The 23,560-nt window shown below is 36.0% G+C and overlaps 1 protein-coding gene across 4 annotated transcripts in view; it reads right to left on the bottom strand.

Annotated features, from left to right (window-relative positions):
- USP9X (ubiquitin specific peptidase 9 X-linked) overlaps positions 1 to 23,560 on the bottom strand; it is a 177,610-nt gene that overhangs the window by 20,469 nt on the left and 133,581 nt on the right. For all 4 annotated transcript variants that reach the window (XM_072615149.1, XM_072615148.1, XM_072615147.1 and 1 more), the window contains exons 30-36: positions 23,111 to 23,331; positions 20,101 to 20,291; positions 16,613 to 16,786; positions 5,641 to 5,782; positions 3,259 to 4,012; positions 1,595 to 1,718; positions 189 to 414 (exon numbers count right to left, since the gene is read on the bottom strand). In XM_072615149.1, coding sequence (XP_072471250.1) covers positions 189 to 414; positions 1,595 to 1,718; positions 3,259 to 4,012; positions 5,641 to 5,782; positions 16,613 to 16,786; positions 20,101 to 20,291; positions 23,111 to 23,331 — 1,832 coding nt within the window. The remainder of the gene's footprint in view (positions 1 to 188; positions 415 to 1,594; positions 1,719 to 3,258; positions 4,013 to 5,640; positions 5,783 to 16,612; positions 16,787 to 20,100; positions 20,292 to 23,110; positions 23,332 to 23,560) is intronic.

The raw sequence follows: 23,560 nt of genomic DNA on the forward strand, positions 1-23,560 counted from the left end.
TGCTTTCCCTCTTTTAATCATTTTCTCATCCTGTACATAGTTTTCTTTGTATGTATTTGTTTGCATGTCTCCTCCATTAGATTATAAGTTCCTTGAGGACAAGGATTTTCTTGTGTGTTTTTTTGTATCCCTGGTCAATCCCCTAGAGTGTCTGAAGTAGTCATTTAAAAAGAAAGCTAAATAGTTACCTGACTAGAAGGTCCAGGAGAAGCAAAAGGTGAAGGACATGGCCCATCTTGCAATGAAAAATGTGCAATAAATACTATAAGTTTTGCAAATGCACCCCTCACTTCTGCACTGGGGCATTCCAGAAGGTACTCAGAAAAGCGATTTGAAACATTAAAGAGGACATTATGTGCAAACCAAAAGCGTACATTCTTGCTGTGACGGAGAAGAATACACAATGCATCATACCTAAAATAGAGAAAGACAGAACATAATCAGTAATAACAAAAAGGAAAGTTAATAATTTCATTCTTTGACTTTAAAGTTAAGTGACATTTTGCTGTTCAACCAAATAAAATAGATCTTCTCAATACCCTTCCATTTTTGGCTTATGTAAATGTACTATGGAATAAAAAAAACAAAGCTGTTGCTATGAGAAGTTCCTGAGGCGTGACAGTTGCTTTACACTGGTGAATACCATTACACATTTTTCAATATGATGACTAAAAATCACTAGAGTAGACTCACAAGGACATATATGGCCTAAGTGACAAGAGGAGATCCCTTCTAGCTGTAACGACTCTGCAAAAATAGCATCCCAACTACAAATGCCTTATAGCCATCTGGACAGCTAGGTAGTACAGTGGATAGAGCGCTGGACCTAGAGTCAGAAAAACTCATCTTCCTGAGTTCACATCTGGTCACAGATACTTACTAGCTGTGTGACCCTAGACAAGTCACTTCACCCTGTTTGCCTCAGTTTCCTCATCTGTAAAATGAGCTGGAGAAGGAAATGGCAAACCACTCCAGTATCACTGCCAAGAAAACCCCAAATGGGGTCATGAAGAGTCACAAAGAATTAGACATGACTGAAAAATGAATGAACAACAACATGGTCACCTAGTAAATATAATCACTCTCTGTCTGTCTTACCACACTGAAAGTCCCTAAAAACACACATACACACATAAATGAAAAATAGTGCAGGCACTATTATAATTAGAAAGCTTAATACACTTTTCCTTTCTATATAACTCTACTCTTTTCCTTACATAATTAATCACTGAAATAACTCCATTTTAAAAAGTCTGAATCTAAAAATTTTATTTTTTTTCTAACCTAAATGACACAGAGTTATTATGAATTTAAGAAATGTGAATGGTTTCAGAATTAAAACAACTCCTGAGCAGCTGCAGACAAATGTCAATAATGCATCCCTCACTTCTGGATTCTTGCAGATAGTTTACAAACTTCATTTTTTGAGTATAACTCTTCTCTTTCCAATGCTACTCTTCTGTACAAGGGTTTTGGAAAAAGTGTGAATGATTCATAATTGTACTAAGATTTTCATGATCAGAAGAGACTAGAATAGTATACAAAAGAAAGTAAACCATTTATTAGTTCAGTATGAAAATTTAAAGCAATATACCAGTCACTGGCAGGGCCACGGACTATTTTTTTTGTGTGAAATCCTGTGGTGAAAAGGAATCTAGCAGCAAGCTGAATACTAATCATAGTAATTTCTTCTGCTTCAGGCAACAGATGATCTTGCCCTATGAATAGAAATTACATGTAAAAATCAAACAAAAATAAGATTATTTTCATCAAATATCACTCACATAAAATGTGTTTAAATCCATTGATGCTGGATAGGTACTGGGGTTTAAGTAAAAGCAACTACTTAAAAATTTGAGGTCCTTTTACAGTTTATTATGAAATAACCAAATTTAATTTGCAATGACTTGTCATTTGCTAATATTTTAATACTTATCTGGTTTATGTACTCTAGGATAGGACAGTAAGCACAGTACATTAGATCTACTCATGGAAGGATTGAATCTCCTGATCTAACAGTTAGTTTGCTCTCTAAGCAACTATTATCTGGGCTCCAGAAATCAACACCTAGTTCTAAGTCCTGACACTGCCACTTCCTAGTGTGGTAACCTTGTATAAAAGATCTAATGTTTGTATCTTAGCTAATTTACTTTAAAAAGAAAAAAAAAGAAATAAAAATATTTAAGTTTCCCATATCCTATGGTTGTCACATGAGAAGTGCCACACAAATGTTTATGGTTTGAACATCATTTGCTGATTTCTGGCCCAACTAATTGCCTATTGCCAAATAAAGAGAAATTCAAAATGATTAACTTTATTATACATGAGAAAGAGGACAACTTCTTCAAATAATCCTAATGACCTAGACTGAAGTACCCAGCGACGTGAGGATACAAAAAGAGAGCTGGGTCATTTATCAGATGGGAAAAGGTACTGCTGATTAACACAAACCTTACCTTTCTTCTGATAATTCATATCTAATATGTAATAATGTACAAAAGTATTCATATTGTTATATTCATATGGAATTATGTCATGACCAAACTGATCAACTTTAAAAAGCACTCCAATTTTTTCCAGCATCATATTTTCATGATTTTATCAATGTGGGAGAGAATCTCAAACAATATAATCCACAAACATTTCATACTTTAGTCGATAGAGGATATTCAAATGGTACCAAAATACTCATTAGTACACACAGCTCAGCTGGTGCCAATCTCCTGAGGATGAGATGCTCTTCATTTAGCTAGGCTCTTCAAGACTGTAAACTCCTTGAAAACAAGGTCTGGGATAGGATTTTTTAAAATATCTTTTTACCTCTAGCACTGTACTTTGCTTATTTGATGAATTCATTTGAAAGGATAACATGTACAGAATCAAATGCTGGTGGGAACTTAAAAGTATTAATCTGCTTGACAGAAGCTGAGATTTACATGCATACCCTTCAAAAATCAAGGGTTACATCTACCTTAGAATGAGATACTATAAATGAGATACATAAAGTCACAAAAAAAAAAACCAATGATTACTGTATATTTTTCTTTCAAAAAATAATCTAATGTGATGTATAAATCCTATCAAATTTACATATTGCATAAAAGTGAAAATATATAATTTAGTTAGAACTGGTTAAATTAAAGAAATGAAAGGAAAAAAGTTAACTTTAGAAAACTATTAGCAGAAAGATTAATGCCTCACAATCCACACTGGTAAGAATTCTTCCTTGCAGCATCAAACTAAATTGCAGGTACCTACCTGGAGGAGGGTTTAAGTAGACACTGTTACAAGTCAGAAGTTTTTTAACGAACTGGAAATATTCCAAACTGTATTGCATACGGTTATGCATGAACTGCACATTCTGCTTCCGTACACTTCTTTCAATGGCGGATGGCATTTTAATCTGGTGGGGTTTGGTGGTGACAACCAACTCTGAAATATATTTGATTAGCTCATTGTCCTTGTCTATTGTGTCCATACGCTCATAAAAAAGAATGTAAGCATTCCACCACCTCTTCTGGCGCCTATACGACATGCGCTTCATCATATGATCAAATACTTCACCCATGTACTCTCCACCAAAACACTGGTTTTTCATTTCTTCATCATCATCCATTTTGCATTCTGTCACATCTCCATCATCAAATTTATACCAGCGATTTTTCTCACCATCTCCACCATTCCTCTGGATGATGTAAGAATAATAATGTCCCCCACTTGCTTGACCACTGTGTACAAGAACACCCACCAGTCTATACTTTGTGTTTCCAGCTGGCTCATTTTCTGACTGTTCATTTTGTTGTATCAGCTGATTTTCAGGGTTTACATCATCCCCTTCTAGTTTTGCAACACCTGCCACTGTGTAAGGTTCCATGTCCAACTCCCGTGGAAATTCAAAGTAATCATTGAACTTGATTGCACATTCCCTTTCCCAGTCATAGTCAAATCGTTTTAGCTGAATGGCAAGAACTGGGGGCAGTTTCTTAATTAGGAGCCGCTTTACTGTATCAACCTAAAAATAGTAGAGGTATTGGATATTTTCTTAAAAATACAAAGAGAAAAAAACTAAACCATAGAAAGTGATCATGAAAAGAGTTGTAGGAGTTTACTAGTATTAGTCCTGTTGGACATTACTGATTCAGGTTTACAAACCAACCACACCTCAAAATATGGTACAAGATCCTAGTTATTTGTACCAGATGTTTAATATGAGAAAGAATGACTTTCATTTGTATATGTGGTACAGTTCAAACCTTAGTAAAAATAAAGTTTTTAACATCTTAAAATTGCATTAAGACTTTAGAGAATGCCTATAATTCTTTTTGGTTTACCAAGTGCTTTCATAATATTTCATTTGAGTGGCATGATAACACTGTGAAGTATGGCAAGTATTATGCTGATTTTAGAGATGAGGAGACTGGGATTCAGAGACGTTACATGACTTGCCCTAAATTATTCAACTAGTTAAGTGTCAGAACTGGAATACAGGTCTTCTGATTCTAAGTCTAATACTGCTATTACACCACAGTGCAATTTCTTCTCAAGCTCAATCCCCTCCTCCCTGACTGTATCTCCCTATGATAGCCTAGGGTGAAAGTTCAATGGCACTCATAAACCCAATCCTACTGCTGATGGAGCTGGATTGGTGTGCCCCTCTTTAGTCAGCCTGGTGGCCCACTGATTCTGGGGGATCACCATACTGGTGCTGGATTTGGCGAAGACATTCAAATCAGCTTAACCTTCTATCCTTCGTGTGGCTCAGGACTCCTGAGCTACCAGTCTCAGCATCCCTAGGGCTTATACACCATGCCTGGCTCATGACCTTAAAATAAAAAAAAAAAATTTCCACAGCCAAAAAACAAACATTCTTTAAATTAAATACCATATAACTTAAAAAAACAAAACAAAACTAATTATTAGCCGCTGGACAAAACTTATTTGAAATTAGATGGAAGGGAAACATAATTAGATGATTGGAAGTGCCTAAAAACCAGATCCACCAGGGTGAATAATAAAGTGGGGAAACTTTCAGAGGGACCAAAAACATTAATGTGCTCTGATCCACAAAGAACCCTAAGGGACTTAACAGGAGTCCTGGACAAAGTTTTACTTAATGGGATCAGTAACTCTGAAGAACTCCAGAGCAGCAGTTCATGTGACATATCAGTGGAAAGAACAATGGATTTGGAGCCAGAGGATCTAGAAATCAAATCCTACCTTGCCTCTTTTCTAACCTTAGGCAAGTCATCTAACCTCTGAGTCTCTTAACTCATCTGTAAAATGAGGCAGTTGGACTAGATGGCTTCTAGGGTCCCTTCAGTTCTAAATGTACAATTTTATGCCAATCTAGCAGGACTTAAAGAGGCTGACAATGCTGGAAATATTCTGGGAAAGTGATGCCTGGACTGTTATTGGGGTTTCTTGACCACGCCTCATTGCCTGTTTCTTCATTCCCTATCATCCTCTTTCTCTTGACAATATTTTGGTTAATTTATCTTGGCCACTGTTATGAAACAAGGTAGGGAATGAAAAAAAGAGGTAAAAAAAGTATTTTTAAAGAAACAGGTATCTTCTGATACAGGATATGTCTAATTAAAATGAGCTGCATAAAAAAAGGCTGCCAACTGTCAATATACTTACCTTTTTGTTGCATTTTTCACAATGATATGCATTTGCACCTTCCAGTAAATCTCCCTTGACATATTGTTCCAAAGAATCAAGAAGGTTTTGGTGATTTCTAATATCTACATTCAGAGTCGTAAATGATTCTTCACACTCGTACCTAAAGGCATTATTTGAAGAGTTCAAAAGTGGTCTGCTGGGAGGTACCAAAGCATTCTATTTGATTACATCATTAAATGTGCAGCATACTTTATATATCAAACTGAGAAAGAATTATCACTTTAGGCATTATTTCACACCTCAAATATTCCTTTTTAAAATCCCTTAAAAAATAAGTATTAGATAAGAAAGGCTAGTTTAAATAATTATATTTGGAAGCTTAGGGATTTCAGAGACAGGGAGATATAGTTACTCTGGGCCAATAAATGATTCATTCCATAAATATTTGAGTGTACATGTACATCGCAATAACTAATTTTCTTCTATCAACTGATCATGTACTTGGGGTGATAAGTACATGACTATCTAAAACACAAGTGAAAAAGGCTACTTCTTTGACTTAGAACTTACAGCCCCAACTGGCAGCTTAGAGCTTCTGGGGAATTTAGAGATGCAGAGCTAGAGAAAGCAGGACCCATTTAGTAGGTGTGATTTCAGAATTCAAAACAGGGCAATGCCACTGCTGCCCTCTTTTCAGAGATAGCTGCCACGCTGAGTGAGTTATTTCCTAATATCTAGCCAATTGCACTGAAAGAATTTGGAGTTTTGCTAGGGATGGTGTAAAGGCTGGAGTTCAGAATTCTTTAGGGATGTCTACACCTGGTGGAGAATTTAAGGCATCATGGAGATACTGGGTATCTGAGGAGAGGACTACTATAAAAGTGGGTACAGAAAAAGAAACAGGAGGATACCAAGAGATAGATTTTCCCTAGGGCTGGTCAGGTACCTTGTACCCAAATATACTAAAAAGGTGGTTCCCTTTTTAGAGGTTAGTCTGTGAGAGGAAAGACAGATATGATTAATAGCTTAAGGGGACAGTAGAGCGATATGAAGTTTTTGAAAGAGGATGCTGGGGTGTGTTGGTAGGCAGCAGTGTAAAGTCAGTGAATAAAAAGGGATGGAAGATGAAAAAGAGAGGGAATGATGAGGGGGCTACTTCTTATAAGAAACAGGTAAGGACCACGGATCAAGAACACAAGTAGAGAGTTTGATCTGTATTTGAAGGGCCATTTATTCCTTGGGGATTAGAACAAAGAGAAAACTGAGATGGTGTAGAAAGGCTCTGACGTACGTAAAAAGGAATATATGACCTTTATTTTCTTAATAAAATAAGGAGTAAAGCCTACACTGGGAGGGCACAACAAAGTCTAGGGAGCTTGAAGGCTGAACTGAAATTGGAGATGTTTGTTGCCCCCCCTTCAAATTATATACTATTTTTTAAAGTTTTAAGTTCTAAATTCTTTCCCTCTCACTTACCCTAGCAACTGAGAAGTAATATCAATTATATGATTGATATAAATTACAAATGTGAAATCATGCAAAACTTATTTCCATATTAGCCATATTGCACAAAAATGTGAGAAAGATAACAAGAAAACTACATTATAATTTGCATTCAGAGTTCATCAGTTCTTTCTCTGGAAGTGGAGAGAATTTTTCATCATGAGTCCTTTGGAATTTTCTTGTATCAGAGTAGCTAAATGTTCCACAGCAGATCACTATTACAGTACTGCTATCCCTGTGCACAATAATCTGGTTCAACTGATTTCATTCAGAATCAGTTCTTATAGATCTTGCCATCTTTTTTTCTGAGACCATCCCACTTGTCATTTCTTAGAGCAAAAGAATACTCCATCATAATCATATGCCATAACTTCTTCAGTCATTCACCAACTGATGGGCATCCCCTCAATTTCCAATTCTTTGTCACCACAGAAAGAGCTGCTATAAACACTTCTATACAAATAGATCTCTTTCTTTTTATCCCACCCTTCTCAAAAGTCTCTTTTGCTCCTAACCACTGCATCCCTTCATCTGCCCTCCCTTTTATTATCTTCCTTCCCTCTTTCTCTTATTCCATTTCTGTTGTCTCTTATTGGGTAAGACAGATTTCCATATCCAACTCTGAGTGTGCACTATCCTCTTTGAACCAATTCCAATGAGTAAGATTTAAGCAATTCTCCTCCACTGTAAAAGCTTATCCTTGCATGGCTCTTTTATGTTAGATAATTCTCCCCATTCTACCCCTCCCCTTCCCCTTTCTCATCTGTTCATTTTTTTGAGATCATTGTAATATAACTGACTCACACTTTTGTGCCCTCTGTCTAGGTGGGCTGCTTCTAACTGCCCCAATAATGATTAAGTTTTTAAGAATTACATGTATTATTTTCCTATACTGGAATGTAAACAGTTTAACTTTACTGAGTCTTCTACGATTTTCCTTTTTATTCTTCTCGAGTCTTGTGCTTGAACTTCAAATTTTCTGTTTGGTTCTAGTCTTTTCATCAGGAATGCTTGAAAGTATTTGATCTCATCAGGTATTCATTTCTCCCTCCCCTGGCCCACCTCCCAAAAGGATTATACTCAGTTTTGGTGGGTAGATTGTTCTTAGTTGTAATTCAAGCTCCTGTGCCTTCCGGAATATCATATTCTATGTCCTTCACTACTTTCATGTTGAAGTCACTAAATCTTGCGTAATGCTGACTAAGGCTCCACATTTTAATTGTTTCTTTCTGGATGTTTGCAATATTTTCTCCTTGACATGGGGACTCTGTAATTTGGTTATAGTATTCCTGGGAGTTTTCATTTTGGCATCTCTTTCAAAAGGTGGCTGGTACAGTCAATTTCTAGTTTATCCTGAATCTAAGACATGAGGGCAGTTTTCCTTGATGCTTTCTTGAAATAAAATGGATTGACTCTTTTTTTTTGATCATGTCTTTCAGATAGACCATTAATGTTTAAATTATCTCTCCTTGATCTTGATTCCAGGTCAGCTGTTTTTCTGTTGAGATATATCAGATTTTCTTCTATTTTTCCATTCTTTTGACCTTATTTTCTTCTGTGAATTTTTGTATCTTTTTCCATTTGGCCAATTCTGCTTTTTAAGGAGTTCAGTGAATGTTTATTTCCCTTCTGACCATGAGGCCAATTCTTTTCTTTAGTGCCTTTTTAAACCAACCTAATGATTCTCTTTTCATAATTTTAATTTCTTTTCCCAATTTTTCTTCCATTACTCATCTTTTTTTTGGTAATTTTAAAAATTTATTTTAAACTTAAATACAAAATGAGGAAAAAAACCATTTCCATGCACACAGCAGAACACAGGAGAGAATTCAATGTAAAACAATATAGTTCCATTTCAAGAAAACCTATATAATAAATACTACACATTCTTTTCAAAGCTACTCAGCTTTTCTTTGCTTCTTCTATGTTTTCTTTCATTTTCTGCTACATACTTTTTACTTTATTCTGCCTCCTCCTCCCCTTCAATAAGGATACAACTAAACATGAATATACATACATACATATATGTATATGTGTGTACACACACCCAGATATCTATAAACATGCACATATATACAAACATTCACTCATACATTTATGTAAAACCATACTATGCCTATTTTCACTTGTCATCTTTCTCTGAAGGTGGACAGCATCTTTCTTTATTGGTCCAAGTTGTTCCATGTTTTTCTAAATCACCCAGCTCATCCTTTCCTATACCACAGTAGTACACAGTTACATCCTGAGAGATTGTCTAGGGAATTTTCTTTCCACTTTTTTGCATTCCTTCTGTTCTTGGCTAAATTGATTCCATTTAGACAAAAAAACCTTTAATTTAACATAGAAATTATGCATTTTACACTTCAACAAGACTCTCACCTTACAATATAGCTTAAAAGCCTGACACTGCTGAATCTTCTTTCTTTACATCTTTCTTCCCTGTTTTCTTTGAGATTCCTGACCTTAGTTCTTCCCAAATGAACTTTGGTTATTATTTTTTTCTACCTTAGTAAGTTGTTTTTTTTTTTTTTTTTTAAAGTAATTGGGATGGCATTGAATAGATTAGATAAAATTGTAATTTTTTATTCTATTGACTTTTTCTGCCCATGAACAATAAATATTACTCCAATTGCTTAAATCTGATTAGTTTTGCATAAAAATGGTTTATGTTCATGTAGTTTTTGCGTTTGTTTTGGCTGGTATACTCTCAGCTATTTTACACTGTCTAGTTATTTTAAATGCTCTAAAAGAACACTGAATATCGGTGACACATAGCGTATGTATTTTCCTATTTTTCTTTTTAAATCTATTTCATCCTTAACTTTGTCTGAGATCCTATTACCCCCGTTTTTATACAGTAAATTCTACCCCAGCCCTTTATCTCTGTAGCTCTCATTTCTATTATGTTTCCTGAAAGCAACACATGGTTGAATTCAAAGTTTTCATCTGCTGCTTCATGGATACATTCATCCCACCCATACTCTTAATTATAATTACTTGGGTATCTCCCTCCTTCCTATTTTTCGTCACTGTCCTTCTCAACTATTTATCCGATCTCTCCTTATGCCTCTAATTACTTCTACCCACTAGTCTGCCCTCTTATTTCTTAGTCTCCCCTCCCCTCTAAGAGACCCTCCCTTATCCTCTCTCCCCAGCTCTACCCTCTTTGCCATTTTCTTTCTGAATTTAGAAGACACACACATGCACACACAAGCTCTTTCTCCCCATAGCCCAGGACCAACTCAGCTGCCCCCACTTGTTTGTTCATTCCACAGAGTCAGCCTGGAGGTGTTTGCATTTCACTCAGGTCAAACCTCTGCCCCTGGAGGCAGAGTATTTCCTAGGGTCTTCTCAACTTGTCCTAGAAAGACAACTACTTCTCCCCAACTCCTGTTCACTTCTATTGCTCTATATTCCCTCTGAGGTGATGTTCTTTCTTTTTTGTGGAGAAAATTTGGAGAGCCAAAAATCTTCTGAACTACTCCACCATCTTCCCAAAATATTCCCCCCTCTTAACGCTTCCAGGAATTCTTTTTGGGTTTGGGTTCAATTAGCACTTTTCTTTCAGGCTTTGGTTGTAGCTGTTTCCATGCTATTGTCTTCATTGGAATTTGTCTTGGTCTTCTCGGTCACTGTAGTAGCTTTTTATGTCAGGTTTTTTTTCCCCTTGTTTGCTCATTTTTCCAGCTTATATTCTGACTTTAAACTTTATGTTAATGTTGGTTATTTGCTCACCTAGGGTGGGGAGGTAATGTTCTAAGCTTCTGGCTTTTTCATGCTGCTATTTTCAGACTTAGTTCTGGGGGATTTGCAAGTTTTTGGGGCTTCCAAGGTGGTGTTATTCTGGGAGAGGTAGAGTCACTGCTCTCTCAGTCTGAGCTGTGGGTCCAGAAAGGGCCCCCTGATCCCCTGCAGCCACAAGTGCCATTCTTCTCTTGCCCATGTAACTGCATGCCCAGGTCCCCACTCCCTTGTGACTGACCACCAGTGTTCTCTGTTTGAGAACTGTGACTCCAAATAGTGTACGGGCAGAGTTTCAAATCAATACCAGTTGTAGCCAGTGCTAGCAAAGGGTCCCCTACAATCTCTTTCTAACCAGTTGACTAATCTCAACCTTCTCTGGGCTGAGAGCTCCTGAAGCTGCTGCCACCTTTAAGGCCCGCTGCTGGTGCTATGCCTCCTCTGGACTGTGTCCACCCTGGTGTCCTAAGTAGTCTTAGGACAGAGAAATGTCTCATCCTGCTCTGTCTTTGGCCCTGCTGCTTCTAAGTTTATCGTAAGGCATCAATTTAAAGCTGTTTGGATGGGAATGCTGGGAGAGTTCAGCTGGGTGGTTATCTCTACTTTATCACATTGGCTCTAGAAGATAGATTTGTAATGAACTCAGATGGCACAATTGTGTGACTTTCTCCAGTAGTGTTCAGCAGCATGTGAGAGTAAGAGCAGAGAAAGTGGATGATAGTGATAATCAAGAGTTGGGATTTGGCAAATAGGACAAGGCAGCAAAAGATTTGATAGTCTACCTGCTTTAAGTCTCTCCCCTCTTCAAACCATCCATTAATAGAGGCCTAAAAGGCATAGTTCTGACTATATTATCTCTTAGCTTGAAATGTTCTGTGGCTTCTTCCTGTGTCTCTAATAAAATACAGACTCCTTATCCTGATAAAATACAAGACCAATATTTTTAGCTCCAGTCTATCTTTCCAGTCTTTTGTCACATTATTCATTTGAATATTATACTATTTTTTACCTAAATTAGACCACTAGCTATTTCCTGATTTCATTATATCACTCTCCACAGTATGCCATACTCCCATGTTTGAAAAAAACTTGCCAAATTTCTATCTGTTGAAATCCCTTTCTTCCTTCAAGAAGCTGAGGTAACTTTTCCATGAATTCTTTTCAAATGTTCACAGGACCTCAGAGTTGTGAGGCACAATGCAGTTCGAATTCATACCTGCATAAGAATCTACTCTACTACACTTTCCCTGCTCCCTATCAAGTGCTCATTCAGTCTTCACATGAAGAACTTTAGTGAGGAACCCTAACATTCCTCCCTATGCGTGGTTCACAGTAGCCCATTTATACCTTTAAATAGCTCTAAGAAAGGAATTTCCTTTATTAAATTTAAATATGAAAAAAAAGTTTAAATCTGCCTCTAGGAAACAAACCTATTGCTTTTAATGCAGCATGCTGAAACCAAGCTGAACAAATATAATATTCCACATGATAACCTTTCAAATATCTGACTGGTGTCCTCAAACTTCCCACCTTTCTTCAGGCTGATCTAAAAATAATATGCAATTCCTTCAATTCCATTCCTTTTTTTAATATGATTTCAAGAACCTCAATCATCCTGGATGCAATTCTCTAGATGTATACTAGACTTCTCAGTGCTCTTTTCCAAAATGAACTTTTCTAAACTATGCACAATATTCCACAGTAGTCTGAACAGGGCAAAGTAAAATGGGACCATTATCTCCCTTGTTCCTGACACTTCCTCTCATAATTCAGCCTAAGAATGCATAACTCTTTTGTCTACCATAATGTCCTAAAATTGCAAGTCCATTAAAATCTCCAGATCGCGAGGATATTTTCCTCAAAATTTGGAGAGCACTTTTCTATCACATTCAACTTGATGATATATATATTTATAAATGTTTCATGTCTCCTATTATAGTATAAGCTTTTCTTTTCCTCGCTATAATAAGTTAAGGATTTTTTGTTTACTCAATAAAATATTTCCTAAAGGTAAATTGATCAAGACTGCAGTTTAAAAAGCCAATGAATTCAAAGAAAATATCATGAAAACACAATAATTGGGTAAGCAAAACTTAAATTAAGGAGTCTTGAGAAAGTTGTTAAAAACTTAGAAACTAAGTGACAATAACACTTAGTCTTAGTTTCAACAAAGGACAAATCATTTGATGAACCAACTAAACACACTGGTAACAAAATAAAGAGGTTTGTCATTTGCTATGTCTCTAAAATATAGAACATGGTTTCAGTTATTAAAGCTAATCTGTTTACTTTTCTGGTCATATTCTGGCAATGCTACAGTTTTCCTTCACTGGGCAAAGTCTTCTACTTTCTTCACTTTCTATGTAGGAAGAAGAAATAAGGTTACAAAAAGATGCATTGATCTGTAGATCTGCCTTGTAGAAAACAGAAATGAAACAATACATAAAAGGAGGGAAGGAAAACTCACAGAAATAATTATTCCTTTTCATTTCATACAGTCTACAAGGCATGGAAATAAAACAATACCATATAAACGGTTCTGTGACCAGAAAAGGTCAAATTCAACTTCTAACCTTTTACATTTTTTTTTGGTTATCCATGAACACAATTCCATAAACAAATTATATGCTTTTCTGATTATTGATTGTCATTTAAAAAATAAACTTTACTGTGCTATAAAACTTCCTTTAAGATGAACAGACCAGAAACATTTTCACTTATTCAGATTTTTTTTTGAAAATTCCTTCCATCAACCAATAAGCATTTATAAATTTCTACTATGTGTCAACCACTGCTCTAGGCACTAGAGATTATGGAGATAAAGTGAAACAAACAGCCCTTCCTCTCAAAGAGCTCAAATTATATTTTGGATGACAATATATACATACATAAGTTTGTAAAATAAATATAAGATAATGTTTTGGAGGAAGGTACTAGCAGTTGGGGGGAATCAGAGAAAGGCTCTTGAAGCTGAGTTTTTCCCATGCTAATAATGCCAAAGGACTAAGTATAAAGTTTGGTCATAAACTAGGTAATACCTATCAACAATGAGTTAGTTGAAAGATTATGCCTACCTTGACTTTTTTTGTGCTTACAATTTAATTTAGGGAAGACCTAAGTGTATTTTTAAAAAATGTCCCGACAAGAAAAGAGAAGATTATAAGAAAATTTTTTACATTGTAAAAGCTCAGCAAACATGTTGAAGTATCAATATGCTTTACTGATAAAGGTAGAAATGATGAAAGAGAAACATGGAAAATTCAGAAGAACCAAGAGCAATTTGGACAATTAAAATACTAAAGAAAAACAAATCTGAAATACTTAAGAAGTCTAATCAATGTAATGACCAGCCCTGACTCCAGAAGACAGGTGATGAAATATGTTGTCTATTATCTAGGAAAAAGGCATATTAGTGTGCAGTCTAGAAGTGCAGAGACATCCATTACATTTTGGACATGGCCAAACTATGGGTTTGTTTCATGTAATTTGCCAACTAACTAACAATAGTGATGATCATCGACAACAGTAAGAGGAAAGAGGTTTATCGCAGAATTTGTTTTTTAAAAGGAAAGGAGAACAGGAGGAAGTTCAGAGAGAGATACAAGCAGGAAAGCTTTGTGACTAGTATGTTGAGTTGATCGCATAAATTGGAAAAGAATTACAAGCTACATGTAATGGAGATGAACTGTTTCACAGGCAATTATCTTTTTTTGCTCTCTGTATAAGAAAACCATTATGTTTGAGAAGATTACAGTAATAAAAAAATAAAAACATTACATTAAAAGTGATTATAGAAGATGAGTTGAAAACTGAGAACTTAATTAAATGATGGCATGACCATGATAAGCCATGCATTTTAATATAGATGGATATTTTACTAAGAAAAATTTTGCACAAAAACACATTCCAGTATAAAAACATTAAAACTCATTAATGCTTTCTCTCTCTCTCTTTACTCATCCTTCAAACTATGAACTTAAGGCTATTTATAGAACTAAAGGAAAACGTAACTGAACTTATATATTGGCTTCATCAATATAATAAAAATAATTCTACCGAAATTTGTAGATTTAGAGCTACACTTATACAAATAAAAAGTTACTTTATAGAGCTAGAGGAAATAAAAATTTATTTGGATTAACAGGAGTTCAATAATTTGGAGGAAAATGATGAAATAAATGTAGAAATAAGGGCATCGAGCATGATCAGATTTCAAACAGTATTACAAAGCAGTAGTCATCTTAATTATATAGTACTGTTTTAAAAAACAGATCATCAGAATGACACACTGCAAGACTTCAAAGCAAGAGAACAGAGTCATCTGCTATTCGATAAACTCCAGAGCACAACTTACTGAAAGAAGGCCCCCCATTAAATAAGAACAGCCAGGACAATGCACAAGGAGCTTGGTAGAAAGTATCTTTGCAATGCCATCTCACAACACATACAGTAAGTTCCAGTTGGATATATGACCTCAACTCCATCCAAAAACAAAACCAGGAGGAAGGAGATACCTTTCATATGTCTAATTAGAGGAAGAATCCTTAACCAAATGAGACTACCAAAGATGAGACCATTTTGATTATATAAAAATTTAAAACTTATGCATAAATAAAATCAATGAGGTTATAAGAGAAGCTGTTAATGGGAAGGGCTTAGGAGAGACATGTGTAGCAAAGATCTCCAATAAAAGTATGCCATCCCAGATGAATATAGAAAATACCCAAGTCAAAGAACCACTTACTGAAAAATAAGGAGGCAAGGAACTGATTTTGAAAGAAAAAAAAGATACTCCCCATCACTAAATACAAATTAAAACAATTCTGAGTTTTCACTTCATAACCACCAAATTAGCAGAGATGATGCAGTCAGTAAGGCTAGTTAGTATAGCCATTGCAATAAAATATACAAAAAGTTACTGAATTCTCCACATCCTCTGACCTGACAATGCTACTAGTGGGTAAACATCCCATATGTAGAAACAATGAAGAGGGAAAGCTTTCAAAGATACCACCATACTTATAAGTAGCACTGTTTATATAGCTGCAAAAAACTGGATAAACTGACTATAACCAGGGAAGATGAAAAAATGGTGGTATATGGATGAAATAAAATACTGTTGTGTCATATAAAACATAGCAAGACTTGTATGAAATAACGGAAGCAAACAGAAACAGGAGAATAGGCACAAACTCTAATAATTCAAGTCATCTGTATGCAGATTATGGAAAAACGTAGTTTTTGTTTTACAGAACTGATGGTGAAGCACATTTTGTTTCTCTCAATAGAAAAGCTGTGTATGATGGATATGGAATGTTTACATGCTGGAAGCCACAGTGTTAGGGCAGTTGGTCTTATTTAACTGTTGGGGGAGGGAATAACTGGAAAAGGATGGGTATAAAATCAACAATAAAGATCAATAAAATAATATGATCAAGAAAAGGATAAGGGCAGATAAGTCCTATTTGTTTTGAGGCCAAAGGGACCTTAGATATCATCTAGTCCAACTCATTTATTACAGAGATGAAAAAACAGGCTAAATCCAACTGATATGCCGAGCAGGCAAGCATTAAGAGGAGTCACGGTATTTCTTCCCCCACATTATACCACGTTATCTCAGGTTAAAAAAAAGTGGGTACACAAGAAGTGTTATTTTGTAGTCATAAACATCTCTAACACTGCATTTACTGGTATGGGATTATGGGAATTTTTATTTGCAATAGTAAAAAATCAGTTCCAGACTTACCTATGTGGACAACCTTGGCAAATCTTCTGATCAGCAAAAGAACCTCCTAAGACTTTACTTAGCATAGCAGGATGTCCCAATGCTTTTAAAGCTTCATCTAAACTATCCACCAAAGAATTAAAAAATTCTAAAGCATCGTGTTGTTCACGTAGGTTAACAGGCTCACCCCAAAGCCTAATTTTAAACAAAATAAAAAGGAAAGCATTACTTTGACACAGTATTTTACAGGAAAAAAGTTAACATAAGAAAGCTACTTACTTGAAAAAAGATGTGTACCAATGCACCCTAAGGTTAAGTAGGAAACACTACCAAGTTATACCAACAATTAGCATATGTGAATGATCTTCACAAGATATAATAAAAAACATTTTACTCCCAATGCAGAAAGATATGAGCAATGCCAGGTACCTCACATACCAGGCAGAGAAATATAGTCATTTGCAAAGTCAAAATGGAGATATCATAAGGGAGAAAAGGTATAATAGAGAATATCCTGATGAAGAAAGTAAGGCAAAGCTTTATAAATATATATTGGTTTTAAACAAATTTGAATTGTACTTATGCTCTTAATGTTGACATAATTCTGGTAAGTATAGACAAAACATTTCCTCTAAACCTAAGCCACTCATAAAACAGGGTCCTGCTCTATGGGACAACAAATGAGTCTGCTAAACTTCAGAGATGTCCCTATCCTTCTTTACAAGGTAATTAGGTGAAGTTATAGGTATAGCTCATTTTACCAATAGGTATCCTCCTTCAAATTTGCATATAAAAGGGTAATACTTAAAATTTGCCACAACAGTTCATTATTTAAAGAAGTCATGGGAAAATCTTTGTAAAGACACTGTTTACGAGAGGAATGGTCTAATATGTTCTTTTTTTTTTTTGGAGGGGGGGAGAAGGGCACAGGCACATCTATTTGCAGATGTCTAACAGATAAGGCAACTGCTTACAAAGTATTAGAATTAAAGATTGATTAGGGTTGTATATTCATAGATCTGGGAATTATCTGAAGAGAGATCAATGAAATGGAACCTGATGGGTACAGAGTAAATGAGACAGTAGGTACAGAGTAAAAAGAGGGCTTAAATAAAAGCCCTGGAGTATACTCATGATAGGAAAGAACACAGTGCCACATAACAACAAGGAGAACAAATTATCCAGGAGAAAAGGGCAGTCAACAGTATCAAAGACTACAGAAGGATGAGAATTAAGAATAGGACATAACATTTGGCAAATAAGAAATTATTGGTAATCTTAAAGAGAAGAGGGTTAGTGATAGAATTCGCTATGAGAAGGAAGAGATTTAGGATGACAACTTGAGAGAGGAATCACAAGGGAGGATGAGAGGAAGGATAAGGGATGGGGAATCTAAGGATCTCCTAGAAGAGAAGGCAACAGATAGGGAGAGGCCAAAGATGAGAGGAATGACGAGAGATTGGAAGGAGATGGAGGAGGGAAGGGAAAACAAAGGGTGGAGACTGGGAAGAGAAAAATAGGGTGGGGAAGATATGGGGGAAGGGGAGAGACAAGAGACATAGAAAGGAAAGAGAGAAGAAAACTAATGAAGACTGATACAAGAGAATAAGTAAAGGGACTAGCCTTGATAAAGGAGGGAATGATAACTCCTTGTCAGAGAAACGGAGGTAATATTAAACAAAGTTTTGAGGAAAGGGATAGAGAAGAGGAAGCTCACAATGGATGACAGTCAGGGGAAAGTAATGAACGTGAAGCAAGAGGATCCTGGGTTAGAATCTTGCTTTGACCACTTACTACTAGAGAGATCTTGGGCAAGTCACTTCACCTCTCTGAGCTTCAGTTTCCTCATCTGCAAAATAAGAGGGTTTGACTAGAGGGCCCTTCAAGCCCTAAATCTAGAAACTGTTATTGTTTGTATTTTCTGGGTAAAATAGGAAGCCAAGTCCTCTGCTGAAAGCAGATGAGTGAGGTGGGTATGTGTGGGCCTGGAGAAAAAAAAAAGAGAAGATTTGAAACAGCCACTGCAGGGGATGTGATGCTTAATTATGGGAAGAATAAAGGGACTGCTATACAGCAGGGAGGATCAGCTGAGAGTAGATACATTTAGCAAACCTACCCATAACAGCTAGTCTGACTTCACCCAGTGACTTTTGGGAGCATCTCTCTTAGAGTGGCAAAGATGAATGGAGGAGGTGACCCAGACTTGGGGTTGGAAAGGCATGAACAAGTTTAGGAAAAGGGTGCAGGGGATTTGAAAGTTAAAGACTTAAAAAAGTAAATGCTGAAATGGTTAACTAGAGGGCCAAAACTTTGAAGTGAAAACAGAGAGGCCAGAACACAAGTGAAAGACTGAAACAAGCAATGTGTGAAGGGACAGACAATGAAGAGGAACAGGTGAAGGGGTGGATAAGAACAAAGACATGATGGATAAAAGGTAAAAGAACTTCAGAGTTCTGGGTGAGACCATGAGATTAAGGGTATGCCCATTCTTACTTGTAGCTCAAGTGAAGTGAAAACGTAGGTGAATTGAGGTTAATAAACTGGGAAGGCCAGGGTGTTTGAGGGGAAATCAACACAGACATTGCAGTTTCCAAACATAAGGCTACGGGATAAGGTAGAGAAGAGAAAGAACTATGAGCCAGTTGCAAAATTCTTGGGAGAGAAAAACCCACAGAATTCATGACTACAATTAGAAAACAAGAAAGCATGTTTACATTCTAAATTTAAAGTGCTTTAAGAGTTCAGAGGAAGGAAGTAACCATGGAAGTTTGAGTATTATTTAGTACAGGCTTCAAGAAAGAACAATACACAGAGACTGGAAAGGCAAAGTGAGTAAAGGCATGATAAGGTATGAATGAGCAAGATGAAAGTTCAATGAAACAAACTACCTCAAAGGAGCGAAGTGTCCTTGGGAGGTAAATGGAAAGAAGAGCTAAATAGGTGAAAATGACAGAAGATAGGGAAATCCTATCTCAAATCCCCAAATAAGAACTACCCGATTTTAATTTGGACCACCTGTGTTCTACTCTACTAAAAGAGAGTAAAAAGATATGGACAGGGACAGGACCTGAGGATCAACTGGTACAGGGACACTGCGATGAGGAAATTCCATCTACTAATGCAAGTTAATACCTTCTCAGCAATATAGTCTCAGGCTAGTTGTGTCAGAAGGAGGACTTGAACCCTAAGGCTACTTTGCCTCACTGCTTTTAAAAGTAGATAGAAATTAGCAATGACCAGATAAGGATCTATGGATTTTTTTTTTTTAATTCTAAAAACAAATGATGCATTGATAAATTATTTATAACTTGAGAGAGAAGCCTCTTTTAATTCCCTAGGATTACTGCTTCCATAATTTCAATACTAATCCTGCCTGAAAGGGAGATTAATTACAAGAATAATCTAATATACCTCAAATAAATAATATGTAACATTCTTTTAAAAGTTAATTCATACTTTCATAACAACTAATTATCAAGTACTTTAATTTTTATCTAGCTAACACTTACCTAAATTGTTTCCAAAATCCTCTTGGTACATAATATTGTAATCTAGAAGCTGCTAAATGACCAAAAATGACCTGAAGATGTCTTAAAACACCAATATTGTATTCTTTTCTGTCTTCAGTTTTATTCAATGCTGGTTTGTCTTCATATTGATGAGGATATCCAAATACATCATCTCGGGGATCAACATTACTCTAAAAAAAGCCAAGCATGTTAAAAAAAAAAAAAGTGAAAATGCTATAAATAATAGCTTGAAAATGTTTTAATTAGACAAGCACAATTTACTAATCACATTTTACATTTGTATTATAATCCTTACTTTCAAAGCACTTTAAAGATCAAGTCAGGATGTATAATATTTATATGAAATAAAACATCTCTTTATTGAAGGTAACTTCAATAAATGAAGGTAACCTGTAACTATTTGTTACAATTCATAGCATTAGAAGGCTAATCTTTCCTTTAGAAGATTAAGCTATAATAGCTCTTCAGCTACTTAGTTAAAATACTCAAGGATTCACACATTTTAATTTACATTTAAAAGAACAATAATTGAGGATAGTTAACATCAATCTAAATGGACTTTCAAGTTTGCAAAACATCTTACATGCATTATGTCATTTAACTGATACCATATCTAGTGCTACAGTTCTTTCATTCTTACTGCTAAAGAAACAAAAAGGATCAAAAGTTATATAACTTGGTGTATGTAAAGTGAATTTTAGTGTAAGACTTTAAATGTGTGTAAAGTGAATTTTTGTTATTTTTTCTTAGAGAACAGTTTCCCAAGATCCATAGCCATAACAATCTCCTGTTCCCAAGTATTAGATATCGGATCTTACAGTTATGATTCAAAACATCTCCACTACACTTACACAGAGTTATACAATGATAAATAATATAAACCTCCACTGTGGCTGTGCAGTGAGATAAAGGGATGAGGTGATGGAAACTTGTGAGGCTACTGCTGGCAAAATGCCTTCTTTGTCTTTGTCCTATAAAGTAGGTATCATTGGTCATTGAATGAGGAACCTTAGGACTGAGTGCGCAAGCTGAACTGCTATGTGTGCCTTGATCGAGCTCCATCAAGGCTTGGGGGGGGGAAACCTGTGTTTGCCTCAACTGGCCCCCATTGAGACTTGGGGGATTCAGGGGGAAGCACAAGTTGTGCATGTCTCGATTGATGCCATCGAAATATAGGGGTAGTTGCCCCTTCCCCCCTTTCTGGCTGGCCCCTGAGAGAGAACGGTGATTAGGGAATGCTGTAGGAGTTGTGTTTCCATTATCAGCAAGCCTCTTCTGAGAAAACTAGACTAGAATAAAGCATTATCAATCCCTTCTGAGTGTCAAGACTGAACTTGTGCTAGCAGCCTTCCTATGTGTTGTGTTTGTCTGTCTTGCACTTGGGCTAAGACATACAGTTTTTAAATGTCAGAGGCAGGATTCAAACACAAATGTCTTCTGATTCGAAAGTGTTCTTTAAATGCTGCTTCTCTTATTTCAAAACAATGAATAAAATATTCAAGAAAAATTCTGATAAATCCTCAAAAAGAAGAAATACTTTTGTCTAAAAAGTACTTAATCTCATCCTATCGGGAAAATATTTCAGAATACATTCTAAATATTAGGAAGCTAGGGATATAGTATATAAAATGAAATATTTTTTAAAATATATGGCAGATTTTCCTTATATTCTTTCTACCATTAAAGACTATATATATGGAAGGATTGTTAACTAAAAAGGAGGGCTAAATTTGCTTGTGAGGCCAGAATAGATTTGGATATTGAATACGCCTAAATTCACTGATTATGCTATAAAACAGAGAAACTGATGAAACAAAATAAGCAATAAAGCAAGGGGTTACACATCCTCTTCTCCCAAAAGAAAATCACGGGGGAAAAGTCAGATACAGTAGACAAATCTAATTCCTAGTTCTGACACTGAAGAGTTGCTTATTAGGGAACATATTACTTGAATATACTGGAGCCTTGGCTTCCTCAATAAGAAAAGTACAATAAAATTGACAACAACAGATAGAGGGAAGGGCGTTAGGACTTCTTCCAGCTCTGAATCATGTGGTTCTCTCTTTTACTCTCTCTACTGTTCCTAAAAGGAATGCTTTATGATTCTAGTCTCAGCTGACAATGCTCAGTAGAAAAATTAACACTTACTGTTCTTTTCTTGTCTCTGACACACACTGCTTGTTTGACTCTGGGCACGTCAATTTGTTTCTCAGTGCTCCAGGCAGCTCTCTAAGACTATCGGTTGCAGAAAATCTGGGGCCCTGCAGTGGAAGGGGTAGTTTCTTCCTCTGGGAACTGCTTATGCCAACAAAACCATAAGCTCAGTTCTGGATGCTATCTGTTAACCTTAAATAATGTGCCACTAACCACAAAGGTAGTCGAGTAGCAACAGCTAAAAGCTCATGAATAAAGCATGATAAAAATATGAATGGCATTTTAGTCTGTGCTATTAATCATCTGTATGCCACTAGTGTTTGGATTCTGTAGGAAAACTGAGAACAATTCAATCACAAATCCTATGGAAAATACAAAATTCCAAAGTGGAAGTACCAGTGGTCAGAAACAATTCAATTCAACATACATTTATTAAATAGCTCTTAGGTATTGTGCTAGGTGCCAGGGATCCGAAAACAAAAACAAAAACAAAAACAGTTCTGTTCTATAGCAGCAGTTCTGAAGTGCAGTGGAAAGCATACTGGACCTGGAGGTAAGGAGATACAATTTCAAATTCTACCTCAGATACTTATGAGCTGTTTGACCCTGGGTAAGACACTTAATCCTTGTCTACCTCAGTTTCCTGAACTGCAAATGTGGATAATAATATCACCTACCTCCCAGATTTGTTGTGTCAAATGAGACAATATTTGTAAAATACTCAGCAAACTTTAAAGTGCTATACAAATGAGAAATAGTAGCATTATTAGCATTAATGCTGTATAAAAATATACTTAGGAACACAAATATAGAATGATTATGAAATAAAATTTACCTCATTGTCTTGCTTCTCATCTCCAGACATATCATCATCTACATCACTGCCAGTGCCTTCTATTGCAAGAATACCATTCCTGATGGCAGGAATCATGTACAGTTGCTGGATCACTGAGTTCATATAACAAGTAGCTCCAGCATTTTTCAGACCCACAAATCCTTTTGGTGGTCGAGGTCCAACAGGTGGTAGATATTCCCATTCCGTAAGTGCCTCACACGCTGAGGGTGATTAAAACAAGTTGTTATAAGATAACCAAAGTTCTATTGCTACTTGGAAATTCTAACAGGTTCACAAACCAAAAGAAACTATAATAACACCTTAGATTTATAGAATGCTTTAAAGTTTTCAATGTAGTTTCATAAAATGTTCTCGTTTGACTCTTATAACAATGCTAAGAGGTAAATTTGCAGATCACCCCTCTGTATGAGTTTCCTTAAATGGCTTCTT

This window comes from Notamacropus eugenii, chromosome 5 (genome assembly GCF_028372415.1).
Source record: "Notamacropus eugenii isolate mMacEug1 chromosome 5, mMacEug1.pri_v2, whole genome shotgun sequence".
NCBI lineage: Eukaryota > Metazoa > Chordata > Mammalia > Diprotodontia > Macropodidae > Notamacropus > Notamacropus eugenii.